This window comes from Cucurbita pepo, chromosome 11 (assembly GCF_057944985.1).
Source record: "Cucurbita pepo subsp. pepo isolate OVF chromosome 11, ASM5794498v1, whole genome shotgun sequence".
In the NCBI taxonomy this organism is placed as follows: domain Eukaryota; kingdom Viridiplantae; phylum Streptophyta; class Magnoliopsida; order Cucurbitales; family Cucurbitaceae; genus Cucurbita; species Cucurbita pepo.
In genome coordinates, this window is record NC_141808.1 from 2,585,106 (window position 1) to 2,603,103 (window position 17,998).

At 38.1% G+C, this 17,998-nt stretch overlaps 1 protein-coding gene across 2 annotated transcripts; it reads left to right on the forward strand.

Annotated features, from left to right (window-relative positions):
- The first annotated feature begins 1,006 nt into the window (after window positions 1-1,006).
- Window positions 1,007-17,784, forward strand: LOC111805178 (E3 ubiquitin-protein ligase UPL1). Of its 2 annotated transcripts, none has more exons than XM_023690109.2 (17): window positions 1,007-1,189; window positions 1,392-1,515; window positions 4,568-4,663; window positions 4,756-4,962; window positions 5,123-11,645; window positions 11,729-12,795; window positions 12,860-13,162; window positions 13,239-13,443; window positions 13,757-14,019; window positions 14,125-14,420; window positions 14,731-15,850; window positions 15,929-16,075; window positions 16,205-16,285; window positions 16,371-16,596; window positions 16,710-16,849; window positions 17,289-17,395; window positions 17,482-17,784. In XM_023690109.2, the coding sequence occupies exons 2-17, from the start codon at window positions 1,420-1,422 to the stop codon at window positions 17,582-17,584; spliced, it is 10,980 nt and encodes a 3,659-aa protein (XP_023545877.2). In that variant the 5' UTR covers window positions 1,007-1,189; window positions 1,392-1,419; the 3' UTR covers window positions 17,585-17,784. The 2 variants fall into 2 exon arrangements, with proteins under 2 accessions (XP_023545877.2, XP_086984873.1); XM_087128747.1 differs by having other exon boundaries at window positions 1,395-1,515.
- Window positions 17,785-17,998: the final 214 nt, after the last annotated feature.

Sequence of the window (17,998 nt, forward strand, 5' to 3'; positions counted from 1 at the left end):
AACTACAATAATTAAAAATAGGATTTTAAATATATTTTCATTACATAAAATAACCAGGTTAGAGAGAATGCAAATTACTATAATTAAAAAAAATATAACGACAGTGACATAAGTTAAAATAACATTAGTTATATAATTACGATACTAAATTATATAATGTACGTATTAGTATTTTAATTCAATTTAGTTCATTTTTATGAAGGAATTTTCCAATATTTATTTGGGTCTACTTTTGAAAATTACTATTTTAGTCTCTAAATTGTCCAAATTTCAAACTACAATAATTAAAAATAGGATTTTAAATATATTTTCATTACATAAAATAACCAGGTTAGAAAGAATGCAAATTACTATAATTAAAAAAAATATTACCTTCCATTTATTATTTATTATTTGTATCTAAGTAATAAAATTATTAACGGTAATATAATAAGCCGCTAGTTTATTAGACATTATTTAAAATTGAAATTATAGAGGTAAATATAACATATTAAAGATAATGTTGAATTTCGTACATATAAGCATGTATTATAAAGTATAGGTAAAAGATTCATTAAAGTTCAAATAAGACACAAATTAAATACATTTCTAAATTCTTAATCTAAAATAAAAGACAGTCATCAGAGCATAAAAGGCTAAATTAAAAAAAAAAAAAAAAACCTTCAAATTGCTCACTTTTTTAAAATGATATATTATTTTCGGTATTATATTTAACTATTCACAATAATTTCAAAACTATAAATATTGTGATTTGAAATGATCTAATTTTTTATATTTTTTAAAATTAATTGAGAAATTAAATAAAGAAATAAATATATTTTTTAAACTAGACAAACATTATAGAAATTAAAAAAAAAGAAAAAATAAAATAAGAAATACAAGGAGGGTATCAGTGAAAGAAAGGACTTGGTGTCAGCTACCACTATATATACCAACTTCTTTTCAATTACAAGGGTTCACTATTTAGAATTATAGAATTTTATACGTAACACACAGCGACTCGCGAACCCCACCCCCCACCCCCACCCCTCTCTCTCTCTTTTCTTCCCTTTCTCACATCGTTTCGTGGTTTCCACCTCTCTTTCTATCTCTCTCGCTCTCAGACCCATCGATTTGCCTGTTGCTGTTCAACTCTCACCAATTATCGGATGTGCGTGTTTCCGGTATCATTCTATATCTTCTCCCTCAGGTATCCCCTTATTCTATCTCTTTAACTCACTCACTTCATCTTCTTTTTTTTGTTTTCTACCCATTGCAATTATTTTGATTTTAGTGTTTAGGGTTTTTGATGCACCTGTTGCTATGTTTGATTGTATCGTTTCTTGTTATTTCGTTATTCGTAATTTTTGGTGCATCTTTTTCCTTTTGTGTTTTTTGTTTCTTTTTTACAGTAGTTGAAAGTCGAGAAGTCGAGGTGAGATGACTACGCAAAGATCAAGCTTGCCGTCGAGGCTGCGGCAGCTTCTATCTGGCGAGGGCTCCTTTGGTCCTTCTATCAAACTCGACTCCGAGCCTGTTAGTTCCTGATTTCTTGTTTTTTTATTTTTGATTTATTCTTAGCGGATATTTTTCATGCATTATGACTTCTCTGTCGCTTTCCGATGGATATCATCAGACCATTGCTCCTATTGTTATGCCCAACTAGCGATTACATAGTTTGATTGTCGTATTTTTGTTTGGATGACTCGATTTTTTGTGGGGAAGGGCGTCTATGGGAATTTTAGGTGACTATAACGTTCTGGAGATGATTCTGTCAACTTACTTAATATTTGGTAGCTTTGCCTTGTTTAGTTGATTTTGACTGGATTTCGATTGAGTAACCAATTTCGTTCTGATGTCTTAATGGGGATATTCGTGTTATACTGCTGTATTTCACACTTTTCAGCACCATGTAGTGCAGTTTAAGTTAGTCGAAAACTCTTTAATCACTTCACGTTTTTGGTAATTGTTTTTCTCTTAATAAGTTTTATCACACATTGCGTTCACATGTATTTATGCATATTTTATGATTTCAAGCAGCTATTCTTGTTCTTTTACGTGCTTTTGTTTCTCAATTGATAAAGTGATACTTGGAATTATCGTCGAGGCCAATGGCCTGTTTACTACAGTAACCAATGGTTAAGCATTTTTTTAAAGCTTGAAGCATTGAAAATTTATCAGTAGGGGCCACTTTCTAAGTATGTTTTCTGTGCTATTGATATTGATAGGCGTCACACGCCATATTCAGTCATATTTTGAATGCCCCAAAAATTAGATTAATATACTTATGCATGGTTGGAACGAAAAAACTAAGACCCCGTTTGATAACCATTTGGTTTTTAAGTTATTGATATTTGAAAATTGTGCTTGTTTTCTTACCCTTTCTTTACTGTGGTTTTAAGGGAACATTTAGATTCACAACCAAATTCCAAAAACAGGAACAAGTTTGTAAAAGCTACATTTTTTTTTTTAGTTTTCAAAACCTGGCTTGGACATTGAAAACATTTCTAAAAGTGGATGATGAAACAAAGAAATCATAGGTGGAAGTAGAGTTTATAAGCATAATTTTCAAAACAAAAAAACAAATGGTTAAAAAATGGGGATCTAAATTGTGTACGAGTTACAATACGCGAAGTACATCATGAGCCCCACTTGGAACATACAGAGATGTGGTCTGGCTGAAAAATAGTAGATATGGAAGTGCCAGATATTCCTGCAAGATCCAATAAACATTGATGCGTGGATATGTGAAATTCCGTCAAGTCAGTATTTGTTGGGAATGAGTTTTCAGCATATCCTTTTTTTTTTTTTTTTTTGAAAATCTAATCTTTATGTAACTTATTATATCACTTATGATTTTTTCATTTACTGTAAAACATATTAAATTCAATTAGACAATTACAACAAAGGTTCATGGAAGAAAAAGTTCATTCTATCAAGATACTAACTCCCCCCTACCAAACCCCCGCAAGGAATAGAAGCCGTAAAAGATGGCTCTAAGAAGTCAGAATTTGTGCAAAATTTGAGTTCTCTTCACTCGAGAACTTAACCTCCTAATCTACAGGAAGATATATGTGAAGCATAGGAATCTTGGATGCTTCTTCTTTGAAGAAGTTATGTTCCTCCCGTACAACCAAACATAAGATTTCGATTTATCAGTTGATATCACTTATGTGGTAGTAAAGGTCCCTTAAAATGGTTGAGGCCTTTTCATTTGGTTCATCCTCCTTGGAGATGTCAAGAATGTGGCAGATATTATCCATAAGAGGCATCAGATAGTTTTTTTCAAGTAAATGGTGTGTGCTGTGTGTGTGAGTTAGTGCGTTTATTTGTGTTAGTGATGTTGAATACAAAAACACCTTTTTCCTGGAGGCGTGTAATTGCTATATGAGGCTATTGATTTTTCAGGATTGAACTAGCGCGTTTCTCTATAGTTAAGGACTATCATATCTAACTTTCACTAGTAACCCCTTTGAAAGTAAAGCTGAAGTTGTTTGGTTGAATGCATAAGAAATGTCTTATGGGTTTTTTGGAGTGAAGCTGTAAATGTGTTTCAGATAAGTGTTGGAGGTTTTTGGAGATATGGATCTTACCACTTTCTGGGCTCCTCATGATATGCTATATCTAATTTATTTTCTAATTTCTTTGGTTCATGCCAAAGCGAGAAGGTTAACCGATTATTGATGTTTTTAAAGGCTTAAAAACATCACGTATGCCCGAAGCCAAATCTGAAATTTTTAGTCGAGTTTTGTGCCTTCGTTAGATTATAAGAGACTTGCACCTCTTGTAGAAAAGTTTTATGCTTCATGAAACACAGGCTTCAAGTTATATGCCTCATGAAATAACTTGATGAATAATATGAATTTTTCATACTATTCAAAAGTACAAAAGCTCACTTATGCTTTTTATGTAAATATAGCACATATTTAATTTAATAGTATATGGTTTTGTAATTTTCATGCCATCCATTCTTATTCTCTTCTGTTTGCTTTTTATCTACAATGCCAGATTGTGGAATTCCTCGATGTTAGCCAGACATAATGTTGTTGTTTATGTGTTTGCATTTTTGAAGGAAGAATTTGGAAATTCTTCTGCTCTCTCTCTGGCGGGCATCTAACTGGCCTTAGTTGCTTGGCTTGGGTTTTTTTTCAAAGTTCTTGCATGAGAGAAATGTTACACTCACATTTAAAAACCGTTAGTTTATTATCCATATGCCTTTTATTTTTAAATCTCGTTATTCGCTACATAGATGATATTTCCTCTTGCTTTTTAGCAATAATGTTCTGTTTTATTTATAAATTTTTGCTAGGCATTATTATTTTGGTCTGGAGGCATGTTTTGTATGGTTAGTTATTTGGCCTCTTTTGATAGACCGTAATTTTATGTGTCATTTTGTATTCTTTCATTTTTTTTAGAAGAAAGTTCGGTTTCTCACAAAAAAAAAAAAAAAAAAAAAAAAAAAAAAAAAAGAAAAGAAAAGAAAAGAAAAGAAAAGAAAAGAAAAAACAATAATTTTACTGATTATTGTTATTATTATTATTTATGTATGTATATCTATTGACATAGGAAGTATATTTGTTGTATGCAGCCTCCCAAAATCAAAGCTTTTATTGACCAGGTGATCCAGTGTCCATTGCATGATATAGCAATACCTCTTTCTGGTTTTCGATGGGAATATAATAAGGTGGTAAAATGTTTGTTTTTTGTAGCATGAAGTTTTTATTCCTTGAATGATTTTCAAATATCCAATATAAGACTTTTTTCCTCGGATTTCAGGGGAATTATCATCATTGGAGGCCTCTATTTCTGCATTTTGATACATATTTCAAGACATATTTATCTTGTAGGAATGACCTTCTTTTGTCTGATAAAATTTTAGAAGATGATAGTCCATTTCCCAAACATGCAATTCTACAGATTCTGCGTGTCATGCAGATAGTATTAGAGAATTGCCATAATAAGGGCTCTCTCGATGGATTAGAGGTATGTCATGCTGATGATATTGGATTCTCAGTGCTTTTTTATTTTGGTCGACTGCAAAACTATTTATTTTCTCTCTTTATATTAGGAGTGTATTTTCACCTTAATTTTACTGTAGTTTATGAATGTCCTCATTTTTCTGTTTTTTTTCTTCCTCCAACAGCATTTCAAGCTCCTTCTTGCATCAACAGATCCTGAAGTTCTTGTAGCTGCATTGGAAACTCTTTCTGCTCTAGTCAAAATAAATCCCTCAAAACTTCATGGAAGGGGGAAGTTGATTGGTTGTGGTTCTGTAAATAGCTATCTCCTGTCTCTTGCACAGGGATGGGGAAGCAAGGAGGAGGGCTTGGGTTTATATTCATGTGTTGTTGCAAATGAGAGAACCCAAGAGAAAGGACTATGCCTATTTCCGCATGAAGTAGAAAATGATATGGATAATGCTCAGTACCGGATAGGTTCTAGCCTATATTTTGAATTGCACGGCTCTGGTGCTAAAGATAGCGATGAAAGCAGTTCAAGTTCAAACTCTTTTAATTCCCGGGTTATACACATACCAGATTTACATTTAAAGAAGGAAGATGATTTGGTTGTGTTGAAACAGTGTATTGAGCTGTATAATGTACCTCCTGAGTTTAGATTCTCGCTCTTGACCAGGATCAGATATGCTCGTGCGTTTCGATCTTCTAAAGTATGCAGGCTATATAGTAGAATATGCCTTCTTGCCTTCATTGTACTTGTTCAGTCTGGTGACTCTCACGATGAACTTGTTGCCTTCTTTGCTAATGAACCAGAATATACTAATGAGTTAATTAGAATTGTGCGGTCAGAGGAAACTGTTTCTGGGTCCATTAGGACACTTGCTATGCTTGCTCTGGGAGCTCAGTTAGCTGCATATTCATCATCTCATGAGCGGAGGATTTTGAGTGGATCTAGCATCAGTTTTGCTGGGGGGAACCGTATGATACTCTTGAATGTGCTGCAGAAGGCAATTTTATCATTGAAAACCTCAAACGATCCATCATCTCTTGCCTTTGTAGAAGCACTCCTTCAGTTCTATTTACTTCATGTGGTTTCCTCATCAGCTTCAGGAAACAACATCCGGGGTTCAGGTATGGTTCCCACTTTCCTACCTCTATTGGAGGATTCAGACCCTTCCCATTTGCATCTTGTTTGTTTTGCCGTGAAAACGTTACAAAAGCTCATGGATTTCAGCAGTTCTGCTGTATCTCTTTTTAAGGAGTTGGGGGGAGTTGAAATTTTGGTTGAAAGGCTGCAGACAGAAGTACATAGAGTAATTGGCTTAAGTGGAACTAATACTGATTCAATGATTATTGGTGAGAGCTCCAGATGTAATGATGACCAATTGTATAACCAAAAACGGCTGATTAAGGTTTCATTGAAGGCACTCGGAGTTGCTACATATGTCCCAACGAACTCTACAAATTCTTTACCTGCCATACTGTCACAGATATTTGGCAATATAGATAAATTTGGTGGTGATATTTATTGTTCAGCTGTGACTCTAATGAGTGAAATCATCCACAAAGATCCCACCTGTTATCCTTCATTGCATGATATGGGTCTTCCGGATGCATTTTTAGCTTCAGTGGCTGCTGGGATACTGCCTTCTCCTAAGGCAGTTACTTGTATTCCTAATGGGATTGGTGCAATTTGTCTAAATGCCAGGGGATTGGAAGCAGTGAAAGAAACTTCTGCACTGAGGTTTCTTATTGACATTTTTACCAAAGAAAAATATGTTTTGGCAATGAATGAAGCAATTGTTCCTCTGGCCAATGCAGTAGAAGAGCTTTTGCGCCACGTTTCATCATTGCGAAGCACTGGAGTTGATATTATCCTTGAAATAATTGAAAAAATTAGTTCCCTTGGGGAAAAAGACCCAATTGGCTCATCAGAAAAGCTTAATGGGAATACTGCAATGGAAACAGATTCTGATGACAAAGAAAATAACAGCAATTGCTCTCTTGTTACAGAAGAAGGGATTAATAACGATCAAGTCATTCAGTTATGCATTTTTCATCTGATGGTATTGGTACACAGGACAATGGAGAATTCTGAAACATGTAGGGTTTTTGTGGAGAATTCTGGAATTGAGGCTTTATTGAAGCTGCTTTTACGACCTAGCATTGCTCAGTCATCAAATGGAACTATTGCTTTACACAGTACAATGGTTTTCAAGGGTTTTACCCAGCATCATTCTGCTCCCTTGGCTCGTGCGTTCTGCTCCTTGCTAAGAGACCATCTAAAGAAAGCCTTGACTGGGTTTGGCTTGATTTCTGGGTCCTTTTTACTCGACCCCAGGACAACTCCAGATGAAAAGATATTTACTTCACTTTTTCTTGTTGAGTTCCTCTTGTTTCTTGCCGACTCTAAAGACAATCGATGGGTGACTGCATTGCTTACTGAATTTGGAAATGAGAGCAAGGATGTACTTGAAGATATTGGACGTGTACATCGTGAAATTTTGTGGCAGATTGCACTCCTTGAAGATGTAAAACCTGATTTAGAAGATGAGAGTACTGGTTCTGTTACTGAGTTGCAAAACTCGGAGGTCCATACAAATGAAGTTGAAGAGCAAAGGTTTAATTCTTTCAGGCAGTTCCTTGATCCTTTATTGAGGAGGACATCTGGATGGAGCATTGAATCTCAGTTTTTTGACCTTATTAACTTGTATCGGGACCTTGGCCGTGCCCCTAGTTCTCTTCAGAGGATGGGTTCTGATAGTTCATCTTTCCTGCAATTTGGAGCTGGTAATCAAGGACTGCGTGCAGGGTCTTCTGACACCACTGGGACCTCTAACGGAAAAGAACATTCCAATCAAAGAAATTGTTATGCTTCTTGTTGCGACCTGGTGAGATCCCTTTCTTTCCATACTACCCATTTGATTCAAGAGTTAGGGAAGGTGATGCTGCTTCCATCTCGTCGACGTGATGATGTGGTAAATGTATCGTCATCCTCAAAAGCTGTGGCTTCCACTTTGTCCTCCCTTGTGTTAGATCACATGAATTTTGGGGGTCATGTGAATGCTTCTGGATCTGAGGGATCAATATCAACCAAGTGCCGTTATTTTGGGAAGGTTATTGATTTTTTGGATGGCATATTACTGGACAGACCAGATTCCTGTAATCCTGTTTTGCTAAATTGCTTGTATGGGCATGGAGTCGTGCACTCAGTTCTGACCACTTTTGAAGCTACAAGCCAGTTGCTTTTCACAATAAATAGGGTACCTGCTTCTCCTATGGAAACCGATGATGCAACTTTAAAGCAGGATGAAAAGGCAGATAATGATCATTCATGGATTCAAGGCCCCTTAGCAAGCTATGGAAGACTCATGGATCACCTGGTTACCTCATCATTTATATTATCTTCATTCACTAAGCATTTGCTTGCACAACCTCTGACTAGTGGAGATGTTGCCTTTCCTCGTGATGCAGAGACTTTTGTGAAGGTCCTCCAGTCCATGGTTCTGAAGGCTGTTCTCCCTGTTTGGACACATCCCCAATTTATTGACTGTAGTTCTGAATTTATTACTACCGTTATATCTATCATTAGGCATATATATTCTGGGGTTGAGGTTAAAAATGTTAGTAGCAATTCCAGTGCTCGTATTACTGGCCCTCCTCCAAATGAAACAGCAATTTCAACAATTGTTGAGATGGGTTTCTCGAGGAGCAGGGCTGAAGAAGCATTGAGGCAAGTTGGATCTAACAGTGTGGAATTGGCCATGGAGTGGTTGTTCTCACACCCAGAGGAAGTCCAAGAGGATGATGAGCTTGCTCGTGCGCTTGCCCTGTCATTAGGAAACTCTGAGTTGGAAATGAAGGAACCTGTTTCAAGTGAGGTCTCGAAGCAGATAGAAGAGTCTGTCCATCTACCTTGTACCGAGGAGTTGTTATCTACATGTATAAGGCTTTTGCGAGCCAAAGAAGCACTGGCATTCCCAGTTAGAGACCTGCTTGTGATGATTTGTTCTCAAAATGATGGTCAAAACCGGTCTAAGGTCATCTCTTTTCTAATTGACAGTGTGAAGGGCTGTGATACAGTTGCTGACAGTGGAAATAGTACTACATTATCTGCTCTTTTTCATGTTATTGCCTTAATCCTTAATGATGATACTGTGGCACGAGAGTCTGCCTATAAGAATGGTTTGGTTGCAGTTTCCTCAAATCTACTTTCGCGATGGGACTCTGGATTGTCTGATGGGGTTAAAGTTGAAGTTCCTAAGTGGGTTACAGCTGCATTTCTTGCCATTGATCGGCTTTTGCAGGAGGAGAAGAAATTCAATCCTGAAATCGCAGACCAGCTGAAAAGGGATAATGTTGGTGGTGACACTTTGACTATTGATGAAGACAAACAAAATAAGTTGCAGTCTGCCTTGGGACTTTCCCCAAAGTATATTGATGTTGGCAATCAAAAGAAACTCATTGAAATTGCTTGCAGCTGTATGAAGAAAAGGCTTCCTTGTGAAACAATGCATGCTGTGCTGCAGTTATGCTCCAGTCTCACCAGATCTCATTCTGTTGCTGTTAGTTTCCTTGAAGCAGGGGGCTTAACCTCCCTGCTTTCTTTGCCAACAACTAGCCTCTTTCCTGGGTTCGACAGTATTGCATCTACTATTATCCGTCACATCCTTGAAGATCCTCAAACTCTGCAGCAGGCAATGGAATCTGAAATCAAGCACACCCTTATCACTGCTATGAACAGGCATCCAAATGGCAGGGTAACCCCCAGAAACTTTTTGTTAGGTTTAAATTCTGTTATTACACGGGATCCTGTGATATTTATGCGAGCTGCTCAATCTGTCTGCCAAATTGAGATGGTTGGTGAGAGGCCTTACATTGTATTGCTGAAAGATCGAGAAAAGGATAAGAGCAAAGAGAAAGACAGAGAGAAGGAAAAATCAATGGAGAAAGAGAAAATACAGAATCATGATGTGAAAGTTGCTTTGGGTAATGCGAATTCTGCCCTTATTGGAAATGTGCACAGCAAGCCTCATGATTCGAACTTAAGAAGTAGTCGTGTTCATAAAAAATCCTCCCAGAATTTCATAAACGTGATTGAGCTTCTTTTGGAGTCTGTTTATACATTTATACCTCCTATGAAGGATGATGTTACCGTGGAGTTGGCCTGCAGTGCCCGAGCCTCGTCTGATATGGACATTGACGTTTCTGCTGTGAAGGGAAAAGGGAAAGCCATTGCTTCTTTGTCTGAAGATAATGATGCAAATAGCCAGGAAGCTTCTGCATCATTGGCAAAAGTCGTGTTTATTTTGAAGTTATTGACAGAGATTTTGTTGATGTATGCCTCCTCAGTTCATGTCCTGCTTCGGAAGGATACTGAAGTTTGTTGTTCCAGACCTGTTCATCAAAGGGGCTCGAGTGGCGGATGCACCGGTGGAATATTTCACCACATCCTTCATGAATTTATCCCATTATCTCGAAATTCTAAGAAGGAAAAGAAAGTTGATGGTGACTGGAAGCATAAATTAGCAACCAGGGGGAGTCAGTTTCTGGTTGCATCGTGTGTCCGTTCCAGTGAGGCAAGGAGAAGGATTTTTGTGGAGGTTGGTTCTATTCTGAACCAATTTATTGATCCATGTAACGGTTCTAGGCCACCGAGCAGTGACCTTCAAGCATTTGTTGACCTGCTAAATGATATGTTAGCAGCCCGTACACCCACTGGCTCATACATCACTACAGAAGCTTCTGCTACTTTTATTGATGCTGGTCTCGTTAGTTCTTTCACTCAAATTCTTAAAGTGCTGGATCTGGACCATCCAGACTCGCCTAAAGTTGTTACAGGTCTTATTAAAGCCCTGGAACTGGTAACCAAGGAACATGTTCAATTGGCAGATTCTAATACAGGAAAGGGGGATAATTCATCAAAAACTCCCGATCACAATCAACCTGGAGGTGAGAATATTGGCGAGACACCCAGGTCAATGGAAACAGCATCACAGTCCAATCATGAATCGATCCCAGCCGATCAGACTGAGTCATATAATGCTAACCAGAACTATGTTGGTTCAGAGGCTGTTACAGATGATATGGAGCATGACCAAGATCTTGATGGGGTTTTTGGTCCCAATGGAGAGGATGAGTACATGCATGAAACTTCTGAGGATGCACGGGGTCTTGAAAACGGCATTGATACTGTGGATATTCGAATTGAAATTCAACCTCATGGACCAGAAAATCTTGATGAGGATGACAACGAGGAGATGTCTGGGGATGATGGTGATGAAGTGGATGAAGATGAGGATGAGGATGAGGAGGAGGAGGAGCAGAATGATCCAGAAGAGGATGAAGTCCACCATCTTCCACATCCTGATACAGACCATGATGATCATGAGATTGATGATGATGAATTTGATGAGGTACTGGAGGAAGATGATGAAGATGATGAGGATGATGAAGATGGTGTTATATTAAGACTGGAAGAGGGTATTAATGGAATAAATGTTTTTGATCATGTTGAGGTTTTTGGAAGAGATACTTCTCAAAATGAAACTCTCCATGTGATGCCAGTTGAAATATTTGGCTCTAGACGTCAAGGGCGCACAACTTCCATTTATAATCTTTTGGGAAGAACAGGAGATAATGTTGCACCCACACGACATCCTCTTTTAGGTGGTCCTGCTTTGCATGCAGCTCCTTTTAGACCTTCGGGTAACTTTTTCCTATGTCTTGCTTCTTTTTATGCCGACTGTATATTTATATATGTATTTATTCCTCATAATGGTCTCTTTCAGAAAGGACCTTGGAAAACAATTCTTCTGGGCTGGATACTGTTTTCAGGTCTTTGAGAAGTGGTCGCCATGGGCACCGGCTAAACTTGTGGGCCAATGATAACCAGCATAGTGGTGGCTCTAGCAATGGTGCAATACCCCAAGGCCTTGAGGAGTTTCTTGTTTCCCAGTTGAGGAGACCAACTCCTGAGAAGTCGTCTGAACTCAATGCTACAGTAGAGCCTGATAATAAAGATAGCAGTGGACAAATACAGGCATCAGAACCCAGTGGAAGGTCTGAGACTATTGTTGAGAACAGTGGGCAGCATGATAGAGATAGTTTACCACCGCCTGGGCCAATCAATATTTTTGATGGCTCCAACAGTGGACCCGCCGTAATTGAATCACTGCAAGGAACACAGGTGACTCAACAAACGCAACCTGTTGAGATGCAATTTGAACCTGGTGATGCAGCCGTGCGGGATGTCGAAGCTGTAAGTCAAGAAAGTGGTGGAAGTGGTGCAACTTTAGGGGAGAGTCTTCGGAGTCTGGATGTAGAAATTGGAAGTGCAGACGGTCATGATGATGGTGGAGATAGACAAGGTTCTGCTACGGATAGAATGTCATTGGGTGATTCACAAGCTGCTCGCATGAGGAGGACCAATGTTTCTTACAGTAATTCTGCCCCTCTAAGTGGGAGAGATGCATCTCTACATATTGTGACTGAAGTTTCAGAAAATTCAAGTCGGGAGGCTGATGAGGAGGGTCCGGTTGGGGAACAGCAAACTAACAGTGATACCGGTTCAGGGGCAATAGATCCTGCATTTTTGGATGCTCTTCCTGAGGAATTACGTGCTGAAGTTCTTTCAACCCAACAGGGTCAAGTGGTGCAGCCACCAAACAATGAGCCACAGAATGCTGGAGACATCGATCCAGAATTCTTGGCAGCACTTCCTCCAGATATTCGAGCTGAAGTTCTAGCACAGCAGCAAGCACAAAGGCTGCATCAATCTCAGGAGCTGGAGGGTCAGCCTGTTGAGATGGATACTGTGTCGATAATCGCTACATTCCCTTCTGATCTTCGAGAAGAGGTAATGTGTTTATTTATTCTAAGGTGGTATTTCTTTGTCAGCTGACATTAGATATTAACTGCAGGTTTTGCTAACTTCCTCTGAAGCTATTCTTGCTAATCTCACGCCTGCTCTTGTTGCTGAGGCAAATATGTTGCGTGAGAGATTTGCACATCGTTATCACAACCGTGCTCTCTTTGGCATGTATCCTAGAAACCGCAGAGGTGAAAGTTCCAGAAGAGTTGAAGGTATTTCTGGCTTGGACAGAACTGGTGGCAGCATTTCCTCTCGCAGATCTCTTGGAGCTAGGCTCATTGAAGCTGATGGAGCTCCCTTAGTTGATACAGCTGCTTTGTATGCTATGATACGGTTGCTTCGTGTAGTGCAGGTATTTCCTCTTCTTGAAATGTTCTTCTTTTGCTTTTTATATTTTGCCCTCTTTTCTAATGGATTCCATTTTTCAGCCTTTGTATAAAGGTCAACTGCAGAGGCTACTTTTAAATTTGTGCGCTCATAATGAAACCAGGACGTCATTGGTGAAAATTCTTATGGACATGTTGCTATTTGATAGAAGAAAGCTTGCTAGCCAGTCAAATTCTACTGAGCTTTCATATCGCCTTTATGCTTGTCAACGTAATGTCATATATTCACGTCCTCAATTTTTCGAAGGTAAGAACTTTGGTTTCTGTAGCCATTGTTCTTATTTATTTATTTCCTATTTAGCTATCAAAATTTATGATTTTTTCTTGATGGGCTATGGCCATTTGAGTGGGATCAGTAAATTATTTGCATGTTGGAATTTGTTTATCTTAACCAGGACACGTCAGCATGCATTTTGATTCAATTCATCCTGTCACATAAAAACTGTGAAAAAAAAAGTTACAAATGAAACTTTAATTTTAGTTTTTCCTCCAGTATCTATTTTTGCTTGGGTGTTATCACCTCATTGGTAATAGCTATGCATTTTCTCTTTACTTTATAGGTGCTCCTCCTTTGGTGTCAAGACGAGTTCTAGAAACTCTAACCTATTTGGCCAGGAATCATCCATATGTAGCTAAGATATTACTTCAGTTCAAGTTTTTCAGACCCACATTACGGGAATCAGAGAGTGCATATCAGGATTGTGGTAAAGCAGTGATGGCAGTTGAACATAATCTACAGTCCGAAGGTTACTTATCAATTGCGTTACTTCTAGGCCTTCTAAACCAACCCCTGTATTTGAGAAGTATTGCTCACCTTGAGCAGGTAAATCATTTTTTTGAACTGTATGTTTTCTTTATTTTATTGGTAATATTTGGCACATTCGGAAGTTAAAACTATTTAGATGACCTCTTTGTATTCTTTCCTCAGCTGCTCAATTTATTGGAAGTGATCATTGATAACGCCGAAAGCAAATCACACTCACCCGAGCAATCTGCACCTTCTACTGCTGAGCAACCAGCTGTTCCTGAAGTTTCCTCATCTGATGCTGAATTGAATGCAGATTCTGGTGGCGTATCCTCTGGGGTTGGAACATCATCTAAGATTGGTGCATACTCTAAAACAACAGCTTCAACTTCTGATGGTGAATTTGATAGCCATAGTATTCTAGCAAAGCTGCCAGAAGCAGAATTACGGCTTCTGTGCTCACTCTTAGCACGAGAAGGGTATGAATTTGCTTTAATTGACAGATGCAGCTTTCCGTAGAATTGTTTCTTTAAGGATGATTACTATCTAATTAGAAGAGTATGGCAGTTATGGAGTCTTTTCCTTCATTATGACTTTTGTTTCCTTCCTTCCCTGTTTGTTCTTAATATATTTTCATAGCTTAATGTGTGATAAATCTTGATTCATTCTTTCCTCCATAGGTTTTTCATTTTGTTCATTTCTTTAACATTCGAGATGCATAAATATTGCTTTTTACTTCCCTGGGCAAAAATCTCAGGTGCTTGGTCTAATGTCTTTTGTATTATATAGGTTGTCAGACAATACTTATGCTCTTGTGGCAGAGGTGATGAAGAAGCTTGTAGCCATTGCTCCAATTCATTGTCGCCTGTTCATTACTGAGCTATCAGAATCTGTCCAGAAGTTGACAAGATCGGCTATGGATGAGTTGCACATGTTTGGAGAGGCAGTGAAAGCACTCCTCAGTACATCATCTTCTGATGGAGCTGCAATATTAAGAGTTCTTCAGGCATTAAGCTCTCTTGTTGCATCACTGGTTGAAAAAGGAAAAGATTCTTCAATTCTTCCTGAAAAAGAGCATGCTTCTGCCCTTACTTTGGTTTGGGATATCAATGCTGCTTTGGAGCCCTTGTGGCTAGAGCTGAGCACCTGTATTAGCAAAATTGAGAGCTATTCAGATTCTTCACCTGATATGCTGGCTTCATTTCGAACTCCTACAATGAAGCCAGCTGGTGTAACACCCCCACTTCCCGCTGGAAGTCAGAATATATTACCATACATTGAATCTTTTTTTGTGGTTTGTGAGAAGTTGCATCCTACCCAGACTGGTTCAGATCAAGAGGTGAATATTGCTACGGTCTCTGAGGTTGAGGATGCTAGCGTTTCTGCAACACAGCAAAGAACTACAGTACCAACCCAAAAAGTTGATGAAAAACATGTTGCTTTCGTTAGGTTCTCAGAGAAGCACAGAAAACTATTGAATGCTTTTATTCGGCAAAATCCTGGATTGTTGGAGAAGTCTTTCTCCCCTATGTTGAAGGTCCCTCGATTTATTGATTTTGACAATAAGCGTTCTCATTTTAGATCAAAAATAAAGCACCAACATGATCATCATCATAGTCCTTTGAGAATTTCTGTTAGGAGGGCATACATTCTTGAAGATTCGTACAATCAGTTGCGAATGAGATCGACACAAGATTTGAAAGGTAGGCTGACAGTTCACTTCCAAGGAGAGGAAGGTATTGATGCTGGTGGGCTTTCAAGGGAATGGTATCAGTTACTATCCAGGGTTATCTTCGACAAGGGAGCATTGCTTTTCACGACTGTTGGCAATGATTCAACATTTCAGCCGAACCCCAATTCTGCTTTCCAAACAGAGCATCTATCATATTTTAAATTCGTTGGGCGAGTGGTCAGTGCCAACTTTTTGCATTTAATGGATTAAGTTAAAAACTGACTTTGTACACACCTAATCGGTTTCTCTTACCAGGTTGGTAAAGCGCTTTATGATGGACAGCTATTGGATGTCCATTTCACGCGGTCGTTTTACAAGCATATTCTTGGAGTCAAAGTTACCTATCACGACATTGAAGCTATTGATCCCGATTACTACAAAAACTTGAAATGGATGCTTGAGGTACTGTATACAAGTATTTACTTATGGTTGATAAGAATTGTCTTCTAATATTTGCACTTCTATGATGGTTGTTTTTTTCTAATGAGATAATTATTTAACTCGTGAAATTGTCTCTTTGTTGCTTTCCAGAATGATATTAGTGATGTTTTGGACCTTACATTTAGTGTTGATGCGGATGAGGAGAAGCTGATCCTCTATGAAAGGACAGAGGTAATAATTCTCGTTCTCAATGTCTTGCCTGATGTAAAACATATGCAATACATTTTACTAAGATTGGACTATCTTGTTCCAATAGGTGACTGACTATGAACTGATTCCTGGTGGACGGAACACTAAAGTCACAGAGGAGAATAAGTACCAATATGTTGATCTAGTTGTTGAGCATCAGCTAACAACGGCTATACGTCCTCAGATTAATGCCTTTCTTGATGGTTTCCACGAATTAATTCCTAGGGAACTAATATCTATTTTTAATGACAAGGAACTTGAGTTGTTAATTTGTGGGCTCCCAGATATTGATCGTAAGTAATCTTTTTCATTGTTCTAAAAACAAATCCTTACAAATTAATGGTCTCTGCATACAAAGTTTGATGAGGGCATTCTCGCTTATGTTTTCATGCTAATGTTTTTTCAGTGGACGATATGCGAGCGAACACAGAATATTCAGGATATAGTGCTGCATCTCCTGTCATACTGTGGTTTTGGGAGGTTGTTCAATCCTTCAGCAAAGAAGACAAGGCCCGCCTTTTGCAGTTTGTGACTGGCACCTCAAAGGTATTATGATTTTGGTTAAGCACCTGCTGTAAATATGAAAGGCGACCAGGATTCATAGAAGAGTATCACTTAACTGTTCAAAATTCATAAAATTTTATTTTTCTGCAAATCGGTACCGTTTATTTTCGTAATTTTCGTATTTGGTTGCTGTTATTTCTATCTGTATGAATGTGTACTGCAGTAAATGGTGAAATCCAATTAAACTGGCTACGGGTAATGGTTTATTTCATTTTATGGGGGACGAGGGGACGAAATGCTCTTCATTTCCCTCGATAAAGGGCTGCCTCATGATATATGTTAGTGTGATGAGTCGATCATGTTGTTTATCTGATGTTATATACCTTTTTTGAGATGAAAGGACTTGAGTGCCCATTAAAATACCCTCTTTTATAACTGGCTTGACCCACAGCCTGAACGCTCCTTTCTGTTATATTTGCAGGTGCCATTAGAAGGTTTCAGCGCTCTGCAGGGAATTTCTGGTTCACAGAAGTTTCAAATACACAAGGCATATGGCAGCCCAGAACACTTACCATCTGCTCACACATGGTATTGAGTGACGCTATTTATATTCTGTAATTCGTTATTTTGCTGGCCTGGAGATATTAACTGTTCGCTGTTCTTTGCCCCCACAGCTTTAACCAGCTAGATTTACCGGAGTATCCATCAAAACAGCATCTGGAGGAAAAACTACTTCTTGCAGTTCACGAGGCAAATGAAGGATTCGGGTTTGGTTAAAAAAGGTGCAGTTGTGAAAAGTGGAAAAGCAGGTATAAACAGTGTATAATATAATTGGCATTTCGAAGTTGTGGGTGGAAAGAGAATTAGGAGGTGAAAAATGGTGGCTTATGACTTGTTGAGTTGATATATTGTTTATAAAATTACTGTACAGTCGTAAATCACTAAAGAAATTGCTTCCGCATATGAAATTTTGTCTACCTGTGTTTCTCTACCATTGTTTTATTATACTTTTTTAGATTCTTATTTGATTATTGTTTATGTAAAGTTCTACTTGCAAGAAATATTAACTAAATCCATCTGGGTATTTTTTTTAAAAAAAAATGTTAAATTCAGTATAGGACTTGAAAGTGCCTTTTTATTAGAATTTAATTTATAGTGAAATTAATTGCATTTTCCTTCAGATTCACCATC

Coding starts and splice junctions, on each gene's coding strand:
- LOC111805178 (XM_023690109.2), top strand. CDS start 1,420: ATGACTACGCAAAGATCAAGCTTGCCGTCGAGGCTGCGGCAGCTTCTA. Junction 13,444..13,756: donor ACGTCCTCAATTTTTCGAAG/GTAAGAACTTTG, acceptor TTTACTTTATAG/GTGCTCCTCCTTTGGTGTCA. Junction 16,076..16,204: donor ACTTGAAATGGATGCTTGAG/GTACTGTATACA, acceptor GTTGCTTTCCAG/AATGATATTAGTGATGTTTT.